The 23,154-nt window shown below is 43.1% G+C and overlaps 1 protein-coding gene across 1 annotated transcript in view; it reads left to right on the top strand.

Moving 5' to 3' along the window:
* ITGA8 (integrin subunit alpha 8) overlaps window positions 1-23,154 on the top strand; it is a 177,324-nt gene that overhangs the window by 151,773 nt on the left and 2,397 nt on the right. Inside the window, exons 28-29 of the mRNA XM_008169686.4 lie at window positions 692-793; window positions 20,904-21,026. Coding sequence (XP_008167908.3) covers window positions 692-793; window positions 20,904-21,026 — 225 coding nt within the window. The remainder of the gene's footprint in view (window positions 1-691; window positions 794-20,903; window positions 21,027-23,154) is intronic.

Below are 23,154 nucleotides of genomic sequence, written 5' to 3' on the forward strand. Positions count from 1 at the left end.
TTGAATAGTAAAGGTCAAGCAGCATGTCTGGGGTTTTCTGTAGTGAGCAAAGGAAAGACCAAGTAAAACTGCTATTGATGGGACTTATATAGTGCTACATGATCATTCTGCATTCCTATTGCAATTGCTGATGGACTTTAAAAATACAAATAGTTTTGTTTATATTTTTTTGAATCAGTTTTATGTTAAAAGTACCAAAATGGGTAAATTAAGCTAAGCATGCTTATTTCTATAGTCTTGGACTGTCATTCTTCATTGAGATGGTATGGCCAATTCATATTAGATCAGCAAGGAATCCTAACTCCTTCCTGACAGTTTGAAAACAGGTCTGGAAATCTGAAGATGCACAGAGCTTTTTCTGAGATTGGAGATTAAAGGCTACATTTCAGAACTAAACATAACATGTGCACTCACAAAACCCCATCTTTGCCCTCACAAATCTTCTATTGCACTGGTAAATATGTGCACTTTTTGCAGGTGCATCCCTCATCACCTCCTTTGAAATGCATGCAGTATTTAGGTTTTCAGCTTCACACTTCAATTGTTGTTGTCTTTGTATTGTGGTATCACCTGTAGGCCCCAGTACCATTGGGTACAACAAAGAGCTTACAGTCAAAATATGTGATGTCTGTCTTTGTATACATTTTCAAATTTAAATGTATTCCTTGTAAATCTTTTTTTGTATTTCCAGAGAAATAATTACCAGTATACCCTTTCTTCCAATGTGTCCTTTGAAGTTAAGAAGATGCCATATAAAGTGCAGCCAGCAAAACACCCTGAGGGAAGCATAGCAGTAAGTATCACAGAAAATATGTTAAGATTTAAGCACATGAATTACTTTGGTCATCCTGATCACAGTGAAGGTTTTCTATATGTATGGAAAAGCAAAACCAGTATTTCCTATGTTTCCGGTGTGAGTTCCTTGAATACTTTTACAATGAAACTTCCTTATTGCTCGTCTGTACATGAAGCTGATATGACAATGAACTCCATTTTAAATGAATTACTGTTCTTTAACAAATTGTAGCATTGTGCATTGCTTTAACTTCAATGCTGTTAGACTTTTCGTGCAGAAAAATCTTTGTACCATCAAACCCAACTCTAATTACCTCTGTAACGTCTTACTGTGGGCAAACAATCTGAAGGGAAAACCTTGTGCAACTTTCACCATCTTGTCTCTGTTATGTTCATTGTTTTTAAACATGTTACTGTTCTCCTCCCAATCAGCAGCATGCCTCAAGGGTAGAAAGTATGTTCCACCCACAGAACCCTCTGTCCTTGTTTGTCATGGAGTCACTCTTTTATGTCCTGATTTTCAAAAAGGCCTCCACTCATCCTCTGGATTTCCACCCTCAAATAATTGCAGGCTTGTGATATCTAATTCATCATTTCCCCTTAAAATAAGGTAGTTAGATTTCTAGGAGCACCCCTCCCCCCCCTTACTTTTAGAGAGGGGGAGGTTTAAGTGAGCCTGGGTTATTGGGGAAAGTGGTTCTGGGACTAAATTTTTTTGTCATGACCAGAGCAAGGGCGGTCAGAACAGTAGTTGGGAATCAGGCCAAGGTGGGTACCAGAAGGTCAGAGTCTGAGACGGGCCAGAGGGCAAACCCAGAGTCTGGCGTCAGGAGGCAGGCAGGGTAAGGAGGCAGGCAGGGTCAGAAGCAGGAGTCTGGTGGCACTCACATGCAGGGTCTGAAGCAGAGCCAGGCAGGCAGTCTGTGTTGTTGCTCAGACAGCTCCCTGTCATGGTGCCAACCAGTCAGTGGGCTACAAGGAACTATCACTCAGGTCCTGCTGGGTATTTCCTACCGAGCCCAGTCTCACAGGATCCTCCAACGGGAGCCCAGCCTAAGTGTCCTGTGATGATGGGGAGGCATCAACAGCCCAGAAATCCTATGGTCCTAGGTTCTAGACCTGCAGGTTCTTCCATCATTTTGAGAGATGGGAAGCTGGAGTTTGAAGGTAACCAAGTTAATCTGCTGGAACTAGTGGTCCAGGTTGTGGGATGGTCTCCTGGTCTGGAGGTGTTTGTCAGCGAGCCATACCTTTTGGCCTACCATAAATAGGGTTTTTGAGTTCTTCCTGAATCAGATGCATCTATTGGAGCCATTCAATGGCAGCAGGGTTTGGTGAGGCTTCTGGTAACGTTGGGGGGAACTGTAATTAGCAAAGAAGGGGCTCTGACCCATAGAGGCATGGTCAGTGTTATTGTAGGAAAACTCTGCATATGACTAGACCAATTGTCTTGATGGTAATTTATGAAGCACCTCAAGTACTGCTCCAGTACTTGGTTCACCTGTTGTTCATCTGTTTGCGGGTAGTATGTGATGGAAGTGGATATCCAGACATCCAGTAGCCTGAATGTTTCACCCCAGACGCAAGAGCTGAATGGTGGGCCTCAGTCAGAAACTGTGTGGTCTGGGAGTCCATGCAGTCGGCCCATATTGTGCAGTAGAAGCTGGGCGATTGTCTTGGCAGAAGGCAGCTGGTTGCAGGAGATGAAGTGGGTCATTTTGGTCAGGTGGTCCACAACCATTAAGACTACATTGTGATCATCAGATGGTGGGAGTTCCATGATAAAGTGTAGGTTGATGGCAGACCATGGCCTAGCTGGAGGTACCAAGGTGCCACGGGGTCTATTTTGGGATATCTCGGTACAAGCACAGCACTCGCAAGAGTCCACGTATGTTTGGACCTCAGCTCACATGTGAGGCCACCAGAAAAAAATGGGTAATCATGCAAAAGGTCTTCCAGCAGCCAAAGTGACCCACCAGTGGAGCGCCATGGCACAGTCATAGCACTTCCATTTGGGGACACCCTCAGGACACATACACACTCATCAAAGTACATTACCCCATCCCACAAGGAATAGCACATCTTGGCCCCCGATGGCAGGGCCTGCGTCCCTTGAGCAAGCAGGTCTTCCTTTGAGGTGGACTGGATGAGGGAGAGCAGGTCTTGCTGAATTGTGTTGCTGGCAAGGTTACCAGGCTTGAGGAGGTAAGGGCCTCAAAAGTCAGTTCTTTGCTTCCCCCATAGTATTCCCCTTCTGTGATAGAGGTATCTGTGTAGATACCTACCTTGAAGTAGGTAGTCGTGAACTTGAACTGAGAAAAGAACAAGGCCCATTTTAGCTGCCTCTGTTTCAATGCTCGAAGTTCTTGTGGTCAGAGAAGACCTGTACTGAGTGCCAAGCCCCCTTGAGGTGGTGCCACCATTCTTAAAACACTATTTTTATGGTGAGCAGCTTCTTGTCCAGTATTTAATAGTTCATCTAAGTGGGGATACATTTCTGGGAATACAATGCACAAGGGTGCAGAACTGACTGGGGCCCGAGTTGCTGCGAGAGTACCACCTTTAGGGGCCACATTGGACACATCTGCTTCCACTATAAATGGATGAGTCATATCAGGGTGTGCCAGGATCAGGCTGCGGTCAAGGCAGCTGGTCAAATACAAGCTGGTCTTTGGGCAACCAAGTGAATTGCAGAGCTTTGCAGAGGAGGGAAGTCAGGGGAGTTATTAATTGAGTGAAGTCAGCGATGAATATTCTATAAAAATTTGCAAAGTCCAGGAAGCACTGAAGTTCCCAGAGGGCCCAGCATGCTGTCTAGTTGTGGATGGCTTCTACCTTCTGTGGATCCAGGGCTGGCGCTTCCATTTAGGCGACCTAGGCGGTCGCCTAGGGCACCAGGATTTGGGGGGGGCAGCATTTTGCCGCCCTCGGCAGCAATTCGACAGCGGGGGGTCCTTCACTCGCTCTGGGACCTGCCGCCGAAGTGTCCCGAAGACCAGGAACACGGAAGGACCCCCCCGGCCGCAGAATTGCCGACGACAACCGGGAGCGCGGAAGGACCCCCGCCTAGGGCGCCAAAAACCCTGGCACCGCTCCTGTGTGCATCTATATGGATTCCTTCTGGGAAGATGATGCATCCCAAAAATTCAACGTTGGCCTGGTTGAAGGTGCGTTTTCCAGTTTGGCATATGACCTATGTTTCTGTAGTCTCCCCAGCACAGACCAGACATGGTGGTAGTGCTGCTCTAGGTTCTCAGAAAATACCAGGTAGATAATTACATATCAGTCCAGGATATCCCTGAACGTGATATTTATGAAATACTGAAATGTTACAGGGGCATTGATCAAGCCAAACAGCGTCATCATGTATTCAAAGTGCCCATATCAGGTACAAAAAGTAGTCTTCTGTTCATCCCCAGGCTTTCTGTGCACTAGATCGTATGCCACCCAAAGATCTAGTTTTGTGAAGTTCCTGGCAGTCGCAGGCAGTCCAGCAATTCCAGAATGAGGGGCAAAGGGTACCAATTACGTATGGTCACTTGGTTCAATGTGCGATAGTTTAGACAGAGGCATAGTGACCTATCTTTTGTCGTCACAAAAAGGACTGGTACCCCCGCTGGAGAGAGAGATCTCTGAATGAAGCCCTAGGTGAGGTTTTCTTGTATATACCCACATAGTGCCTCCAGCTCTGGTTCAGATATGAAGTATATCGATCCATAGGGCATCTTTGCCCCGGGCTATAGGTCTATCAGGCAGTCATAGTCTCTATGTGGGGGTAGTGAGTCTGCATTCTTCTTCCCAAACACATCCAGGTAGTCGTGGTACTTGTCAGGGAGGCTGAGGTTCTGGCCTGGAGTCACTCCCCTGCTTTCCGGGGTTCTGCTTCTGAGGGTCTCCTCCCATCCTGGGGCCTTGGGTGTGGGTCACTTGCAGGTTGATTGCTTCATTGGAGACACACTTTCTGACAGTATTGAGAGGAGAAGCTAATATTCCTCTGCCACCAGGAGATACATGGATCATGCCATTCCAACCAACAAATGCTGAGGATTATCAGGAAGAACAGGGAGCAGATCACATCAAAGCATATTGTTTTTCAGTGCCCTTCCGCTATGGCCTCTGAGGGGATGGTCTCCCCAGTCACAGGTCCAGATGATGGGGTGACCCATCAATAATTTCCATCAGGTCTGGTGTGGATTTTGACCAGAAGGGGATCTGCAAGGTATTGGCTGCTTCATCATCTATAAAGTTGGCAGCAGCCCTGGTGTACCCATTGCTAGTTCTGGGGTGATCTGCTGCACCTGTCTCAAGACCTAGGTGGGTGGGATTTTCCACACAGACTAGCTCATCTTTTATCTTATCATTGAGCCCCCAGCAGAACTGGTAAAGGTGGGCCACCTCATTCCATTCAACATCAGCCACAAACCATCGGAAGTGGGCAGCATAGGTGATGGCCGGCCTTTGCCTCTTGCAAAGCTTCCGGAGGGCAACCTCTGCAGAGTGGCCACAATGTGGGTCATCAGAGATGCTTGCAAAGGCTTGCAGGAGGGTGTCCCAGTCAGAGAGCACTGGGCTGTTCTGCTCCAACAGGGGGGAGGCCCAATCAAACATGTCTCCTGAGAGCAGGCTGACTATTAGCCCTGCCTCAATCTGGTCTGTGGGGTACATTTGGGGGCAGAGCAGGAAGAGAAGCCTGCATTAGTTCAGGAAACCTTGGAACTTCCAATAATCCCTGTCAAATCACCCAGGCAGTGGCATCACAGGGGCTGCTTGATCCGTTTGGGCACACAGCATCACCACTTCTCCCTGCGAGTGTGCGAGTTGCTTGTGGAGTGAGCTGCGCCACCTGAGCCTGCCAGTGGGCTACCTGCTCACACAGGCTCTGTGCTTCCAATGCACAATGCGTAGCATGGGTCTTTAGTGTGAAGTTCTCGCCTGCAGACAGGTGACGTGGTCCTGCAGCTCATGGGCCCTCAGGGGGCTGCTGGTTGGAAGGCAGCCCATTCTCTCCATCATCTGTGAGGGGGTTGGATGGCTTTGGGGGCAAGGGTGAAGGTTGGTCTGAGCAAACTGTCCTGAGTGGGGCATGAGCAGTCAGACCTAGTGGGAGTTGTGAGTCGGGCCAAGTCGGGTACCCGAAGGTTAGAATCTGAGACAGGCCAGAGATCAAACCAAGAGTGAAGCATCAGGAGGCAGTCAGCATCCAACCTAAGCCTCCTGTGGTGATGTGGAGACATCAATGACCCGGAATCCTCTGGGGTCCCAGTTTCTGGCCCTGTGGGGTTTTACGTTTTTGTTGTTGCCGAAGTACTAAATTTGGGGAATAAAGTAGAAGAGTCTGTTCATACAGGTGTCCAATTTTATTTTTTAAATGAGCGCAAGGGAGAACTCATTTGCCAGTACTAACTGAAATAAATAAATAACATGTCAGTGCAACATAGGAACCAAAACCTGAATCCTTTTTGTTCCACATATTTAAGGAGGTTTATCATTCTCAGTCCTCCTCCTTTACAAAAGATATAAAATCAATCAATTCAAACCTAAAATTAAATCCTGAGCCAACAAAATATAATCTGTCTACCAATGAGTCCTATTAAGGAACAGAATATTTTCTGGCCCATAAAACCAGTATAGTGATATAGTTTTAGATTTACACAAGCAAAATGTAGTGTATGGGAGTCAAGCTATAGAATTTTTCTTCCTTTGGGTTATTTTTTTTTTTAACAGGTGCTTGTTGTATAGTTGATTTATGTTTAGGCTTGGAAACAGAGGGTGAAATCCTGGCCCAATTGAAGTCAGTGGCAAAACTCCCATTGACATCAGTAGGGCCAGTATTGCACCCTGCAAGTTTTGATGCTCAATATACTGTGTTCATCCAGCGAGGTTCAAAGGCTCCAAGCTGAATGATAAATTCGGGTTATTTGTGTTTTCTGCAACGTGTGTTCCATTATAGAAACACATGTTGCACAGAACGTTGTTGATCATGCTGCATCCATCTGGTCTGAAGTGCTTTGCCACAGGTGATAGCCTGCTGTTCTCAACAAGTCTCAGATGATCTACTAAATGATCAGATAAGCCTTTTTTATTCTTTTACTCCAGTAGAATGCTTGTTATTTCGTGTAGATGATTTATGCACAATTCCTGTTATGGCAACTGTAAAATGTTGAAAAATGATAGTGCTTTTATGTCTTCTCCTATCTGACTATCACAGTGGATGTTTGCCAACTCTACAGCTTGATGTGATATGTGCACAAGATCTTTTGAAGTTTCACTTGTGAGAAGAATTTTTCTTGAAGTTCAGCAATACTTCATATTTTTTGCTCTTTCTGTAAAAGATCAGTGCTTGTGGTTTGAAAGTATCTATCCAAGGATTTATTTGGAAGGTTGTCTTTTTGTGAGATAGGGAAAGGGGCAGAAGGCTAATGATTGTAACATTTTTTAAAATCAATTTGTAACATGCTTATACTTCATAAATAACTTGCACCCTCCGTAGGCTTGGAGTTTAGGTAAGATATACTGTAATAAATACAGCATACCCCCAATATGCTACTACTGCTTATGTGGAATCTCTTTATTGGAGGTTTGTGTGATGGGTTCCCCCCAGGGTGCCACCTGGAACTAGGGTACCACTGAGCCCTCTGACCCACCAGCCTGGGCTCCCTCTCTCACTGTGCTGCTGTGACAAATTGCAGACCCAGGCCCGGGCCTACACTTTCACCAGCATACACACGGGTAGGGACACACCCAGCTGCAGTTACATGAAGACTCTTTGACCAGCCACTGCATGTGAACCAACAGTAGACAGACTACAGCCAAAATAACCACCAGCTTCCCAGCCTAGACCCGAGAGCTGTACCATCCTGCCCTGGTCAAAGCCCTAACCAGTATGAATTTATTAACCAGTTTGCCGCCTCCTCAGTGTGGAGAGGAAATGCAACAGCCTTTTCCCCTTGAGCTACGATATCCCACACACTTCACTCCAACTCATCAGTTTAGACAAAGCAAAAATAAGTTTATTTACAAAAGGTAGATTTTAAGTGATAAGTGATAGCGAAACTGATCAAAGCAAATAAACAAAATAAACAAAAACGCAAACTAAGCCTACAATACTAGGATATGAATTAGCAAATTCTCACCCCGAGAGATGGTACAAGCAGGCTGCACTTGCTTTACAGCTTGGAATCACCAGGTCTTTCATACAGAGGCTAGGAATCCCTTTAGCCTGGGTCCAGCACTTTCCCCAGTTCAGTCTTTATTTCTCAGGTGTTTCCGGCGTCTTCTTGTGTGGGGAGTGAAGAATCACGGATGATGTCAATTCAGGCCTTATGTAGCTTTAGCATATGGCTGGAACCCTTTGTTCCAAAATTCAGTTTGTGGAAAAACACTGACATCCCAAGATGGAATCCAGAGACATATGGCCTGTCTCATGACCTTGTGGAGTCATAGCAGCCATTACTTACAGGCTGTCTGGAGAGTTCTCAGGAAGGCTCACCAGGTGGGGGATAAGCTTCTCCTAAGGCCTATGGTTTTTCCTAAGGGCCCATTACTTTGAATGGGCCATTTCCCCACCCACTATCTAGACTGAAAGCATCTTGCCTTGTGGGTGTCACCCAGGTGTAACTACATGTGAAATACAGATACATAGTCAGTATTCATAACTTCAGATACAAAAATAATACATGCATACAAATAGGATATTGTATTCAGCAAATCATAACTTTTCCATTGACACTTCACATGACCCATCTTGTACAAAATGCATCATCATGCCATAATTATATAATAATAAAATCGCTGTGACGAATATGGGGTGCAGTGTCACAGTTTGCAAACATGGTACCCCATTCTGTATGAGCCTCTGCTAATAGTGGATGAATAGTCCTTTTGAGTCACCAAGGGTACCACATCATCCATCCAGGATCTTCTTTTTCTGCCTCATGTTCTTCTGCCACCAATTTTCCATTCCAGTGCCCATAAACATCACCTGTGTTGGTTTCACAGTCTATCGTTTTTTTTAGTATTCTTCTGTAACACACCATAATTTGAAGGATCGTAGTTTCTTTATTATCAGTTGTTTGAATGTTCATGTTTCAGAGCTGCAATTTAACACAGTCCAAAGGTGAGTTTTTAAGACTTGGAATTTAGTCTTCAGATTTACATCCTTTCTCATCAGATATTTACTCTTCCAGAATGTCCCTTTTGCTCTTGCTATTCTCGTGCTGATTTCAGTATCCAATCTTCCATTTTCTACAATGATTCTTCCTAAGTAGCAATAATTTCTAGTTTGCCATACAGCTCAGTCATTCATTGGGATCTTGCATGTTTTCCCAGTATCCTTGCATATGACCATAGTTTGCTCAATACATTACAATCTGTCAGAATTGATGGATACAAAAGTATTAAAATAATTATACAAACTAATTATACTGGAATCAGAAGGCGATTATAAAGGGAGATGAAAATGAAAATGGAGATCAAGAGAGGAGTCAGACAAGGTTGTTTAATGTCACCTTCTTGATTCAACATTTATAGAGTGTTTGATTAAATTAATTGCAGAAACAGAAGAAGGTATAAAGATGAATGCAAAATCGGTGAATAATTTCTCTGTGCAGATGACACAGTGCTGTTGGCTGATTCAGAAGAAGGTCTGATGAAATGAGTGGAGATTATAGTTTATACAGCAGATTTTTGCATATATTTAATTTTAAGTATGTAAATAATCAGCTAACTTCAATGGGAATATTGGTAAAGTTAAAATTAAGCATTTATATGTGTCCTTGTAGGATTTAGGGCATGGTATTTTTGTCATTGGTTATGGTGCTTATCTTCTACATGGTTGGGAAAGAGGAAGGATGCTGGAAACGTAATTGATTCACCATTCAGTTACAATAAAACTAAATAGATCAGATGACCCTTAGGAACTGTTTACTCCTGCTCTTCAGTAGCACTCTATAATGGGGCCTGATCCTAAATCTATAAATGTAAAGTAGAGTCTTTCCATTGACTTCAATGGGCTTTGAATCAGACCTGTATATTGTACAACTGGAAGTTCTTTCTTGCTGAAGGCTGTAACATTCAAGAGGAAATTGCCATTTTGGTATAGATATAATTATTGTAAATAAGATTTTATGCATTCCTTCAGTAATGTTTGCACAGGAAATTCTTTGTAGTAAAGACTGAGGCTTGGTCTACACTACCCCCCCTAATTCGAACTAAGGTACGCAACTTCAGCTACGTGAATAACGTAGCTGAAGTTCGAAGTACCTTATTTCGAATTAGTTCAAACTTACCTTGGTCCACACTCGGCAGGCAGGCTCCCCCGTCGACTCCGCGGTACTCCTCTCGGCGAGCTGGAGTACCGCAGTCGACGGCGAGCACTTCCGGGTTCGACTTATCGCGTCCAGACTAGACGCGATAAGTCGAACCCAGAAGTTCGATTTCCAGCCGTCGAACTTGCCGGTAAGTGTAGCCAAGGCCTGAGGTATGGGATTAGTATAGCTGGTAACTTCCTTGACTTTGGTTATGTGACTCTTGAGCCAGTTTTGTATTTGATAAAATAAAATTACTTTTCTTATCTTAAATGTATAATAGGATCTACCCAGAATGACTTTGGCATAGTTTGTTTGATCAATTTTTCTACAGTGAACAAAGTTGGTTTTAAAACACTTTTTTTACTCTTTTGTTTTAAACGGTGTTATACAGTATGAACTATTGGGTATGTTTATTTTAAATAGCCTTGTAATCCCTAAGAAGTCTGTTTACACAAGGCATTGTAATATGTAAACACAAATGTCAATATTAATTATGACACCAAGCTCAAGGGAGCTTTTACATATTGCTTTGGGCATTTTTTCAAAACATACAAGAACATTATACTGTAAATGTTTGATGGTTACATGTAGGAGTATTAAAGAGGTTATTTATGATCTATCAACCCCTATAAGAAAAATGATTAAAGATTAGATGAAAAGCAGATTAATTGGCTGTAATGTTATTGCAGTAGCAATAGCATTACAAGAATAACTAACTTAAAGCTACTGTTTCTTAAAATAGCAGATAAATCAGATAGCTATGAATAAGCTGGCATTTTAATAATAAAACCGTTTCCAAAAGGAATAAAGATAAAAGGTTAACATTGCAATGAGCATCCTATTTGGCACTATGATTTGCTTAGTTTACTGGTACTTATTTAATGCTGGGAGTGCTCAACACTTTACATGACACAAAGATAAACACAGTTTCTGCATTTCCAACAGGACCATGATCTGTGAATTAATTAGCCTAACACAGGCACTTTCTAGGCTATAGTTTGGACCTGTCTGGAGGAAAACAGAAAGGTGCATAAACTCTGGCAAGTCATGTGTAAAAGTATAATTAGGCAGGCCAAAAAAGAATTTGAAGAGTGACTAGCAAAAGACAAAAACTAACAGCAAAAAATGTCGAAGTACATCTAAAGCAGGAAGCCTGCCAATCAGTGGGACTCCTGGATGATCGGGATGCTAAAGGAGCACTCAAGGAAGACAAGGCCATTGCAAAGAAGCTAAATTTAATTCTTTGCATCGGTCTTCACTGCAGAGGAAGACAGGGAGATTCCAACCCGACAGCCATTCTTTTTAGGTGACAAAATCTAAAGAACTGTCCTAGCTTGAAGCATCAGTAGATGAGGCTTTGGAAAAAATTGATAAATTAAACAGTAATAAACCAGATGGTATTCACCTAAGAGTTCTGAAGGATCCAAATATGAAATTGCACAATTACTAACTATATCGGGGTAGGCAACCTATGGCACATATGCCGAAGGCGGCATGTGACCTGATTTTCAGTGGTACTCACATTGCCCGGGTCCTGGCCACTGGTCCAGGGGGCTCTGCATTTTAATTTAATTTTAAATGAAGCTTCTTAAGCATTTTTAAAACCTTATTTACTTTACATACAACAATAGTTTAGTTCTATATTATAGACTTATAGAAAGACCTTCTAAAAACGTTAAAATGTATTACTGGCACGTGAAACCCTAAATTAGAGTGAATAAATGAAGACTCGGCACACCACTTCTGAAAGGTTGCCGACCCCTGATATATTATGCAATCTGTTGCTTAAATCAGCCTCTGTATCAGATGACATGAGGATAGCTAATGTTATTTTGATTTTTTTTTAAAGTCTCCAGAGGCAATCTTGGCAATTACAGGCCATAAGCCTAAATTCAGTATCAGGCAAATTGGTTGAAACTTTAGTAAAAAAATGGAATTATCGGACACATAGATGAACATATGTGAGGGAAGAGTCAACACGACTTTTGTAAAGGGAAATTATTTATTAGAATTCTTTGAGGTTGCCAGCAAGTATACGGACAAGGGTGATCCAATTGATATAGAATCATAGAACCATAGGGTTAGAAGGGACTGCAAGGGTCATCTAGTCTAACCCCCGGCTAAGATACAGGTTTTGTTGTGTTTCAACCATCCAAGACAGATGACTATCCAGCCTCTTTTTGAAAACCTCCAGTGAAGGAGATTCCACAACTTCTCTAGGCAGTTTGTATAGTATAGTATAGTATACAGCTACATGTGAAAGGATTGAAATTCTTCATTTTACTTTAAATGTTGTTTTCTAGATTATTCCTAAACAGCATGCTTTATCAGAAACAACAGGAGCTTACTTGAAAATGGTTTGCTTAATTTCTATGTGGCTATTTTAATGCACACTGGGAGAAATATCTCCTTAAATTTGTGATATCACTCTACCCTTTAAACTTTGCAACCCTAAAAATTAGTATACTTGACAGGAGGGTGCCACTATACTTCAACTTTCAGAAAGCCTTTGACAAGGTCTTAGATCAAAAGCTCTTAAGCAAAGTAAGCAGTCATGGGGTAAAAGGGAAGGTTCTCTCATGGATCAATAACAGGATAAAAGATAGAAAACAAAGGGTAGGAATAAAGAGTCCGTTTTCACAATGAAGAGAGGTAAATAGTGGCATCCCCAAAGGATCTGTACTGGGACTGGTGCTGTTCAACATTATCATAAATGATCTGGAAAAGGGGGTGAACAGTGAGGTGACAAAGTTTGCAGATGGTACTAACTTACTGAAAATAATTAAGTCCAAAGCTGACTGTGAGGAGTTACAAAGGAATCGCACCAAACTGGGTGTTTGGGCATGTCATAACTATAAAGGGAAGGGTAACAGCCCTCCTGTGTACAATACTATAAAATCCCTCCTGGCCAGAGACTCCAAAATCCTTTTACCTGTAAAGGAGCTCAGGTAACCTGGCTGACACCTGACCCAAAGGACCAATAAGGGGACAAGATACTTTCAAATCTTGGTGGGCGGGGGGGGGGAGGCTTTTGTTTGTGCTCTTTGTTTTGGTGGTGGTTCGCTCTTGGGACTGAGAGGGACCAGACATCAATCAGTGCTCTCCAAGTCTTTCTGAACAAGTCTCTCATATTTCAAACTTGTAAGTAAACAGCCAGGCAACGCATGTTAGTTTTATCTTTGTTTTCTCATCTTGTAAATGTACCTTTTACTAGGGTGTTTACCTCTGTTTGCTGTAACTTTGAACCGAAGGCTAGAGGGGGGTCCTCTGGGCTCTTTAAGTTTGGTTACCCTGTAAAGTTATTTTCCATCCTGATTTTACAGAGATGATTTTTACCTTTTTCTTTAATTAAAAGCCTTCTTTTTAAGAACCTGATTGATTTTCCCTGTTTTTTAGATCCAAGGGGGTTGGATCTTGATCCACCAGGAGTTGGTGGGAGAAAGGAGGGGGGATGGTTAATTTCTCCTTGTTTTAAGATCCAAGGGGTTTGGATCTGTATTCACCAGGGAATTGGTGAAGAGTCTCTCAAGGCTACCCAGGGAAGGGAATTAGCACATTGGGAGTGATGGCAGCGGACCAGATCTAAGCTGGTAGTTAATCTTAGAAGTTTTCATGCAGGCCCCCACATCTATACCCTAAAGTTCAGAGTGGGGAAGGAGCCTTGACAGGGCAACAAAATGGCAGATGAAATTCAATGTTGATAAATGGAAAGTAATGCACATTGGAAAAAAATAATCCCAACTATGCATACAAAATTATGGGGTCTAAATTAGTTATGACTCAAGAAAGAGCTCTTGGAGTCATCGTGGATAGTTCTCTGAAAACATCCACTCAATGTGCAGCAGCAGTCATAAAAGCAAACAGAATGCTTCCATTAGGAAGGGGATAGATAATAAGACAGAAAATATCATAATGCCGCTACATAAATCCCTGGTACTCCCACACCTTGAACATGTTTTGGTCGCCCCATCTCAAAAAAAGATACATTAGAATTGAAAAAGCTACAGAGAAGGGCAACAAAAATGATGAGGGGTATGGAACAGCTTCTATACGAGGAGAGATTACAAAGACTGGGACTATTCAGTTTAGAAGAGTGATGACTAAGAGGGGATATGATAGAGGTCTACAAAATTATCAACGGTGTAGAGAAAATAAATAGGGAAGTGTTATTTACCCCTTCACATAACACAAGAACCAGATATCACCCAATGAAATTAATAGGCTCCCACCTGCTCTGCGATTCAGCAGCTCCCCCAGCAATGTAACAGACAGAAAATCACAATGGCCTACTGCTGCATCCCTGATGTGAATCCCTTCGTCATGACAGAGAAAAGCACCAGGCATTTGTTCAACATAGGGGAAAAAATTAGTATTGGCCATATTTAATGTGTCAAGTGGAATAAAATGTAAATGTTTATCAAAATGTAATGCTAAACAATTGGTGTCTAACACTGTTGGAATTTCTTATGTGGGGGGAGGGATAGCTCAGTGGTTTGAGCATTGGCCTATTAAACTCAGCGTTGTGAGTTCAGTTCTTGAGGAGGCCACTTAAGCATCTGGGGCAAAATCAGTACTTGGTCCTGCTAGCAAAGGCAGGGGACTGGACTCAATGACCTTTTAGGGTCCCTTCCAGCTCTATGAGATAGGTATATTTAAATCTGTCCTAAATCAAAACCGTAAGTAAAAACTGTTTGTGGAGAGTGTGCATGACATATGGCCACTGTGTAGATATTAGAATAAGGAAGGCAAAAACTGGAAGGATGTTTTGTTCTTTCTCCAGCATCAGCCTCTTCCGTGGGTGTTCAGAGCCTGCAATCTCAAATTATCTATCAGAGACTGCATTATTAGGCTTTGTGAAGTGTGCAGCAGGAACACAGGGTTGTTATGTTCTAAGGCTAGTGTGAGTGCAGGCTTTGTATAGGCACAACTAGGATTAAGCATTTGGCATAGTCCTTCCCATTGAGAGGAAGTAAATTTCAAACAGTTTGCACAACCACTTATTTGCTTTCAAGAATACAAGGCAAAGAGGTGCATGGGGTTGGTGGAGAATGGGCATGGGTGAGGAGACGTGGGTTTAAGTGTGATGTATAGCATGCAAATAAAGCCTTTAGCTATGCATTCCCTTCTCTGGCCTTACTCCTGCTACAAGATTGGCATAATTTGGTGACCATGCAGCAGCACTCTCCTTAATAAAAGACCATCTTCCCCTACACTGCCTGACTTATGCAACACTCTGCACTAGGGTGACCAGATTACAAGCGTAAAATATCGGGACGGGGGCGGAGCCAAAAAAGGGGGCGGGGCCAAAAAATTTAAGGGGCCTTGGGCATTAGCAGGCCCCGCGCGCTGCCCTCCCCGCGGAGCCTCCCACCCCCTGGCCCGCCACGGACATATGCGGGGCAGCGCGGAGCGGGCAGGAGCCGGGTGGGTGGCAGGGGCCGAATCCCCGCTGCTGCCAGGGACCCCGCGCCTCTCCCTCCCGCTCGCGGCTGTGGCTCCCTCCCGACGCGACGCGCCCCCCCGCTGCCCCGGGCACATGCGGCGCGCGTCCCCCGCACCTAGTCTCCCTCCCGCCGGGAAGGAGCAGCTGGATGTGCGCCGCATGTGCGCGGGGCAAGCCGGGGGGGGGGGGCGCGTCCGGCCAGGAAGGAGCCGCGGCCGTGAGCGGGACGGAGAGGCGCGGGGCTCCCCAGCAGCAGCGGGGATTCAGCCCGCGCCACCCACCCACCCCCCGCCCGCTCCGCGCTGCCCCCGCCCGGACCCACCGCGCTGCCCCGCGGGCTGCAGGGCTGGAGCAGCCTCCAGGCTGCACTCCCGGCCCCAGGTGAGGCAGCCCGCGGGAAGAAGCCCTCTGGCGCGGCGGGGGGGCTCACAGCTGAGCCCGCCGTCTCCCTCCCTTGCCAGGCCCCCTTTGCCTGCCCGGTGCCCGGGTGCTGGAGCTGACTTACCAGCTCCAGGATCCAGGCACCACCGCCGCCAGTCCCTCCCTCCAGGCTTGCACCGCCATGCTGCAAGCCTGGGAGGGAGGAGGAATGCTGGGGAAGAGGCGGGGCCAGGGCGGGGATTTGAGGAGGGAGCCAATGGGGGGAGAAGGGGGCGGAGCCAGAGCGGAAGGGAAAATTTCTTCTTTGTCCCGCGTCCCGACCAAACATCGGTCGGGACGCGGGACAAAGAAGCAAATATCGGGACAGTCCCGATAAAATCGGGACGTCTGGTCACCCTACTCTGCACCTGCACAGGATTAAGGCTTTTTATTGATGTTACATAATTTGTAAGCTCTACAGAGACTGATAGGAGGATGGCGCAGCCTTGCGGCAAAGGGAAAGGGTTGCAGCTCCCACTCAGACTGGCAAGGTGATAATTGGTTCACAATTAATCATTATTTATTATTTGTATTAGTGGAGCACTCAGAAGACCCAATTAGGAATGGTACCCCATTGTGTAAGATGCTCTGCCAAAACCATAACACACCTTACCTAACCTAACGTGTTTATGAGCTAAATTGGGACAAGGTACAACAAATGAGTGCAACAAACAAATGAAAGGGATGGGTGAGAGGGGATAGGGTGATAGGAGCCAGTAGTTACATAAGCGAGCTATGGGCCTGATCCAAAGCCTGTGGGGGTCAATGGGATTCTTTCCATTGATTTCTGTAGGACTTAAATCAGGCCCTATGTGCACAATGAGATGGTCATGACTTATTTAAAGGTCTTCTTAAACAAAAAATAAAGCAGCTAGCTGTAATGTCTACTGGCCACTTGCCTAGCCCTCTAGTAATTTTCTTGTTAAAAATGTGCAGTGTCAATAAACTGTCACCAACTGGCTCTCTACCTATCCATACATAACTGGCTAATTTCTTGTAGGTGTACTGTCTTTTTTTTTCATATTGCCCTGTTACAATTGTTAATATCCCTCGTGCAATTTCTTAGACTCCTGGGCCTACTGCATTTAAGTACCCTGCATTACTGCTTACACCAGGAGTGAATTTGGCTCAAGATATCAAGATCAGCGATGGCTTTATCACAACAATTTCGCAGGCAAATAAGTTTTCTCTGAGTCCATCATATTCAGGCTGATCAAAGGTGCTACTTAGATCAGCTTCTGGTTGTGAATTTCAAAGGTTTCTTGACATGCCTGTAGGTCTTGCTTTACTGCTTCTTTCTTGGCACCGATAGCCTCAGACAAGTAACACCAGTACTAGGGCCCAGTGCTGCACCCCTTTATGAAAGCAATTCTATTGAAGTCAAATGAATTACACCAGTGTGGAACTGATGTATGTGAGGTTGGCCACAGGGCTATAGTCTTTGATCATATTCAGACAGAAATATTGCTCCTTGCTCGTGAAGTATTGGGAATCAAGAACTTTTCCAATAGAGACAGCACTTTCTTTCAGATATATCTTATCAGTCTAGCTCTTTCTTCTTGGGCTGTCTGTGAGGTTTTCTTTTTCTTTTTTTTTACCCATTCTTATCCCTTGCTCAATACTTAATCTGAGCCTACAAGATTTACCTCAGGGTTCCCACCATAATTTTTAAGCAGCAGAGAGAAATTCTTCTCCTCATTAGGCAGTTCCTTGCTGTTTTACAGATTTTGTGCAGCCACTCATCTCTGCAACTCATGACTATTTTGGCCAGATAGGCCTTTTTTACCAATTCATTGTTATCCATGACAGAGTTTTCTGTGTGCAGAGTCACTGCAGACAGAGCAACTGACCTTGCTCTCATTCTTGCGGCCCTTGCGTTTTAATGCCGGATACAGTATTGCTGTGCGACACAAAGAAAGCCATTCAAAAATATTTATTAACATATTAAACTAGGAGGCCTCCACGGTTACTGCTGAACCAAATGGTGTAGAAAGCCTACAACATTCTGCAATGCCCAATAGGATGTGAAAAATACTACAATGGTGGAATTGTTTCCTTTTACCCTGCTATGGGGGGACGGGGGGTGTTTGGAGGGTAGTGGGAGTTTTGTGGTGTTTATTTGAGAAAGGAAACAAATTTCACTTAATTTAATTGGATAAAGAATATATGATTTTTTGCATATTTGCATCCAAATTCCCATGGAGCATGTTTACAAATGAATGCAGTATCAGGGTTCAATAAGTGTGCCCAGCTGCAGTGGAGAAGCATGGTAGCTGAATGTGTCCATTGCAAGATCAATGACAATATGTCTAACAATGTTGGCATTTAACCAATGGGACTCTGGCCAATCTTAGTGTTAAACACCATAAGGACTGGATAGTTTCTGAGGATCTTCTGGGGAACCAACATGGTACATTGTAGCTGGAAGATAAGTGTTCTAGCCTTGCTAGATCAGTACTGTTATCCAGAACATAGAATCAGGTAAAAGAGTCCAGATACTACAGTGACTGCACTCTAGAAGTGTAGATAGATGTGTCTCATTAGGCCATACTGATCCTCCCACCACCCTCCGCCTGCTAACTCTGCAAGTGCTGCCTCAGATCAGGAACCAGAGGCACCAAGATGGAAAAGGTGGAAAGGACTGGCTTATGCAGTTAGGTATGATGGTAGTTGGAAACATGAATAGGGGCTGCTGGTGCTCACAAAAAGAGAGGGAGGCCATGATCAAGGGAGGGAGGGAGAAAGAAAGAAAGAGAAAGATCAGGTTCAGAAAGGAAGCTGGAGATACTGTTTAAAAAAAAAAGAGCAAGAAACATAGATGGAAGGAGTGGCGTTATCTTGGCACTTGTCCATCACAGAGACTGTCTACACTACTGCGGTAAGTCGACCTATGCTATGCAACTCCAGCTACGTGAATAACGTAGCTGGAGTCCATGTATCTTAGGTCGAGTTACTGCGGGGTCTACACCGCGGGGGGTTGACAGGAGAAACTCTCCTGTTGACTTACCTTACTCTTCTCATCGGGGTAGAATACAGGGGTCGACTGAAGACCGATCTGCAGTCGATCTGGCGGGTCTTTACTAGACCCGCTAAATCGACTGCCAGTGGATTGATCTCAGATAATCGATCCCGGCTGTAGTGTAGACCTGCCCTTAGAATCTTAATCACTAAAATGACTCATTCTAAGGACCAAGGGGTTATCATCAGTCTTCAAATTGAACACTCCATTAAAGTGAATGAGTAAGTTCAGAACTATTTGGTTATAATTGGCCAGTTAGCTAATAGCCAAAGCTTAGCAAACAGAGAATTGGTGGCAGGGCTGAAAAAGTTGGGCCCGATTCTCCTCTTTCACTAGTTTACACTAGTGTCGCTCTGTTGATTTCAGTGGAGACGGTTCTGTTTTACACTGGTGTAAGGGAGAGGAGCATCAGAACAGCTAAATCTAGATCCTGATGAGTTAATTATAAGGGAACGGGAATCTGCATGGGAGAATTTGATGAAAAAGAGACTTAGCTGGCAAGACGAGGGCCAAGAGAGAGAGTGAGGGAGATCTTGGCCAACACCAGAAGGATAATACAATATTGGACTAAAGTATTTAAGCCTAGAATGGAGCAGAGGGACGAGCAGTAAGCAACAGACTCAGTAAGTAGGGATTCTGATTTCCTAGCGGTACCTCAAGCAGTAAAAGTAGAAGACAGCTTCAGAAGGCATATAATCCGTTTGCTTTGGAGACGGCCTGGTAGTTGCATTCCATCATGAAGAGCAGGATGAGTTCCATCTGCCACAAACTTACTCTGCTTAGGCTGAAGAGGAGTATGTGAGATGGGTCCAGCAGAAAACCCAAGACAGAAATAACTTCCTAGTGCAATGGAAAAGGAGAAAGATAGAGAAAGATAGCAGAGGATGTAACCTATCAGTAAGAAGATAAAGGAAAGCTCAAGCTAACTCTTTCGACCTAGAAACATCAGAGAGAAACAAAGTAACAAGTGAGATTGATGAGGAGAGCTTTGAGCAGTATCTGAGGGAGTAGAATTAACTGGGTATGAGGTATGGAGGAGAGAGCCAGGAGATAATTTATTGGGAAGACCGGAGGGGAAAAAGCTAGAAGGGCAGTTAGTGTCATTTGTTACAATGAAGGCTTGGAATCTAGATGATTTTGTAAAATTAGTGGGAAGACCTTAACACCTCATAATTCACATATTATCCACACCTGCTGCTTTCTAGAGCCACAGACAATGAAAGAGATGTTGCTATACTTTCCAATTACTTCACAATACATTAAAATGGTCATTCTACATGTACACTAAGCGTCCTTTAAGTATGACAGAATAATGTTAGAGAGAGTTCAAAAACAACGGTATTTTGTGCATTATGCTTATATTACATGGATGAAATTCTATATGAGGAGTTTAGCTCTTGGGCTGCTTAGCTGAAACATAAGGTAATATTAAAAAAAATTGTATTGGTTTGTCAGCAAAAGTTTTTAAATTACATCATATAACGTAGATGGTACATATTTTAGTTCCAGTAGAGAACTTAGGCTGAAATTGGTTCTTGTTTACACCATTGTTCAGAGTAATTTTATTTAAGTCAATGGTATTACTCTGGATTTTACACTGGTGTAACTGAGAGCAGAGTTTGGTTCCATGTATGGTTTTGAAATGTTTACTGTTAGTTTGGTGAGCTTCAGAGTGATTCTATATTCAGTGGGTGAAAATGTTTTATATTATATCTAATATAAGAGGTATTTGTCTGTGCAAACCCCATTTTTAAGGATTATTGTAAATAAGGCTGCAGAAGTTGCAGCAAATAAAGTTAATGTACAAGAACTGTGGGCAGTATATGTTTCTAATCTGGCAATTTCATTGTGTTTCATTTTCTGGTTTCATTTCTTACAGAAACTTTGTTCATTTACACCTCATATCTTTTCGTTTCAGATAAGAACGTCTATCATTTGGGCTACTCCAAATGTCTCCTTTGTAATCCCTTTATGGGTTATAATACTAGCAATACTCCTTGGATTGTTGGTTCTGGCTATTTTGACCTTAGCTTTGTGGAAGGTATGTTGTATTATTATTTACTTAATGAAACTTGGAAGGATGCTTACAAGATTTAGGATGACCAACCAAAAAAAAAAAAAAAGAGAGATAGAGAGAATGAGAAATTGGAATCTGTGACCTTTAAGAGTTTGGAGCAAAAGCAACAATAGACTTATGTCTTCTTTGATGTGGCATATGACGACATGCTTATGTAGCTGACTTTTGTGAAGGGACATTGTTTTCAAAGTCTTCATTGTTATGAAAGTCTGGTTATAAATGGTTTTACAGGGTTTGGCTCTGATTCCCATGACTTATGATCTTTTTTCTGGAGTGTTTAGGTTCATAAAGCACTTTTGTTTTGTTTTCCTTGAATCCTTAAGGAACTTCCATTTTTGTTAGCACGTAATTATACAATCCCTCACCCAATTTGGAAGGAGATTACTTTTAAGGAGATTTCTTTTAATATTACCAGGTTGTCTCTGATTTTTTTTTAAATTACAAGTCATAAGATTTGTAGTCAGTGAGTTGGTTGATTTTTATTTCACAGGTTTTAAAACAATCTGCTTCTTCAGGGTTCCTGGAAACATCCCTTTATAACACTAGAAGTTGAAGTAGTTTCATACCCATCACTTAGTCCTTGGAAAAAGTGTCATCTCTCAATGATCTTTACTCTGGCCCTGTAAAATGCCCCCCCCCCCAACTCAAGGCCAGCTGCTCATCCCTTTGTCACTTTATTTCACTGATTTGAAATTCTTTCAGTAATTGTGCCTTACTTAATCACTTCTGAATTGGGATAAACACAAACTGTCTCATTTAGAGTCACTGTTGATGTCAAAATTCAAATCAGGCTTTTAATAGTAGTTGTCAAAAGCAGCTTTTATAAATTTAGATTTTTGTTTACACTTTGGGGTCCAATCCAGCTTTCCTCTTCCACCTAAAGCTCCCACTGTCTTCACAACGAATGTTATGAATAGAAAATAATTAATAATCTAGCTGGTCTGACAGACTGTACGTGCCATTCGGAAGAATATATAACAGTGCAACATAGCATCCAGGGTATGCAAAGTGCTATTGTCCATTGAGAATGCTGTATTATCTCGCTGGCACCGAAGGGTGAAATTCTGGCTCCATTGAAGTCAATGAGAATTTTGCTACTGACATCAGTGAAGCCAGGACTGCATTCAAAGAATGGAAGGTGCTTTTCAAAACAATAGGGAGACAAGGTCCCTGCTCAAGGAGTAAAGCACTTTTCCTACTTTGAACATTGTATACATGTACTAAATAATAATAATACAGCATCCTACATGGACAGAAGTGCCATTTCTTCTGAAAGGACAGGTACCATATGATGGACTGGGTGGCTTTTCTCTATTCACAGCGTTTCTAATGTTTTCCTCTGGAGCACGTTTCCCTTGTTAATTTTTCTCTACAAAAATACATTTAATTGGACAGAAAAAAGTAACAAACTGTGTATGAGTGATGGAAGCAAGGCAGACATTTCTACTGTTCATTTCTTTGAATTTATTACAATGATTTATACTTATCTCAGTCAGATGTTTTATGCCACTCCTTTTGTGTTCATTTTTATTGTGTATTTATTCATATGATGGGACATTTATGATGTAACTACTTTGGTGCTGTTTATGCCTTTCCTGCAGAAGTGAACCTTAAATTCAGTAGAATATATTTAATATTTTATTTATATATAGTAGCTACAGAGCAAAAAAATGGTGGCATTTAAGGTGATCTCATAAGATGCTAATCTCCTTCAACTCCCATTGACTTTGATAAGAGCTGAGGGTGGTCAGTACTTTGCAGAATAGTTCTATTACAACTCAGTGCATTCTTAAAATCTCCTGGAATTCCCAATATATAGTGGGTTTATGTCTGTAATTACCAATATAAAGGGCAATGTCCCTGCTCCAAAGAGCTTATAAACAGTGAACCCAAGTCCACAACTCCTATTCAAGTGAGTAGTTCATACTTATGCAACTAGTTCTGTTGACTCCACGTGAGAGCTAAGAGTGAAGAAGAGCCCGTAAGTTAAGGTTCAACATGGTGAGGGATGGAGGTTAGAGGAAAGGAGCATGAGCTGCATGAACAGTCATGCGGCTGCCTTATTGTGATTTCTCTGTTGGCTTGTTTTCTG

Source organism: Chrysemys picta, chromosome 2 (assembly GCF_011386835.1).
Source record: "Chrysemys picta bellii isolate R12L10 chromosome 2, ASM1138683v2, whole genome shotgun sequence".
Taxonomy (NCBI): domain Eukaryota; kingdom Metazoa; phylum Chordata; order Testudines; family Emydidae; genus Chrysemys; species Chrysemys picta.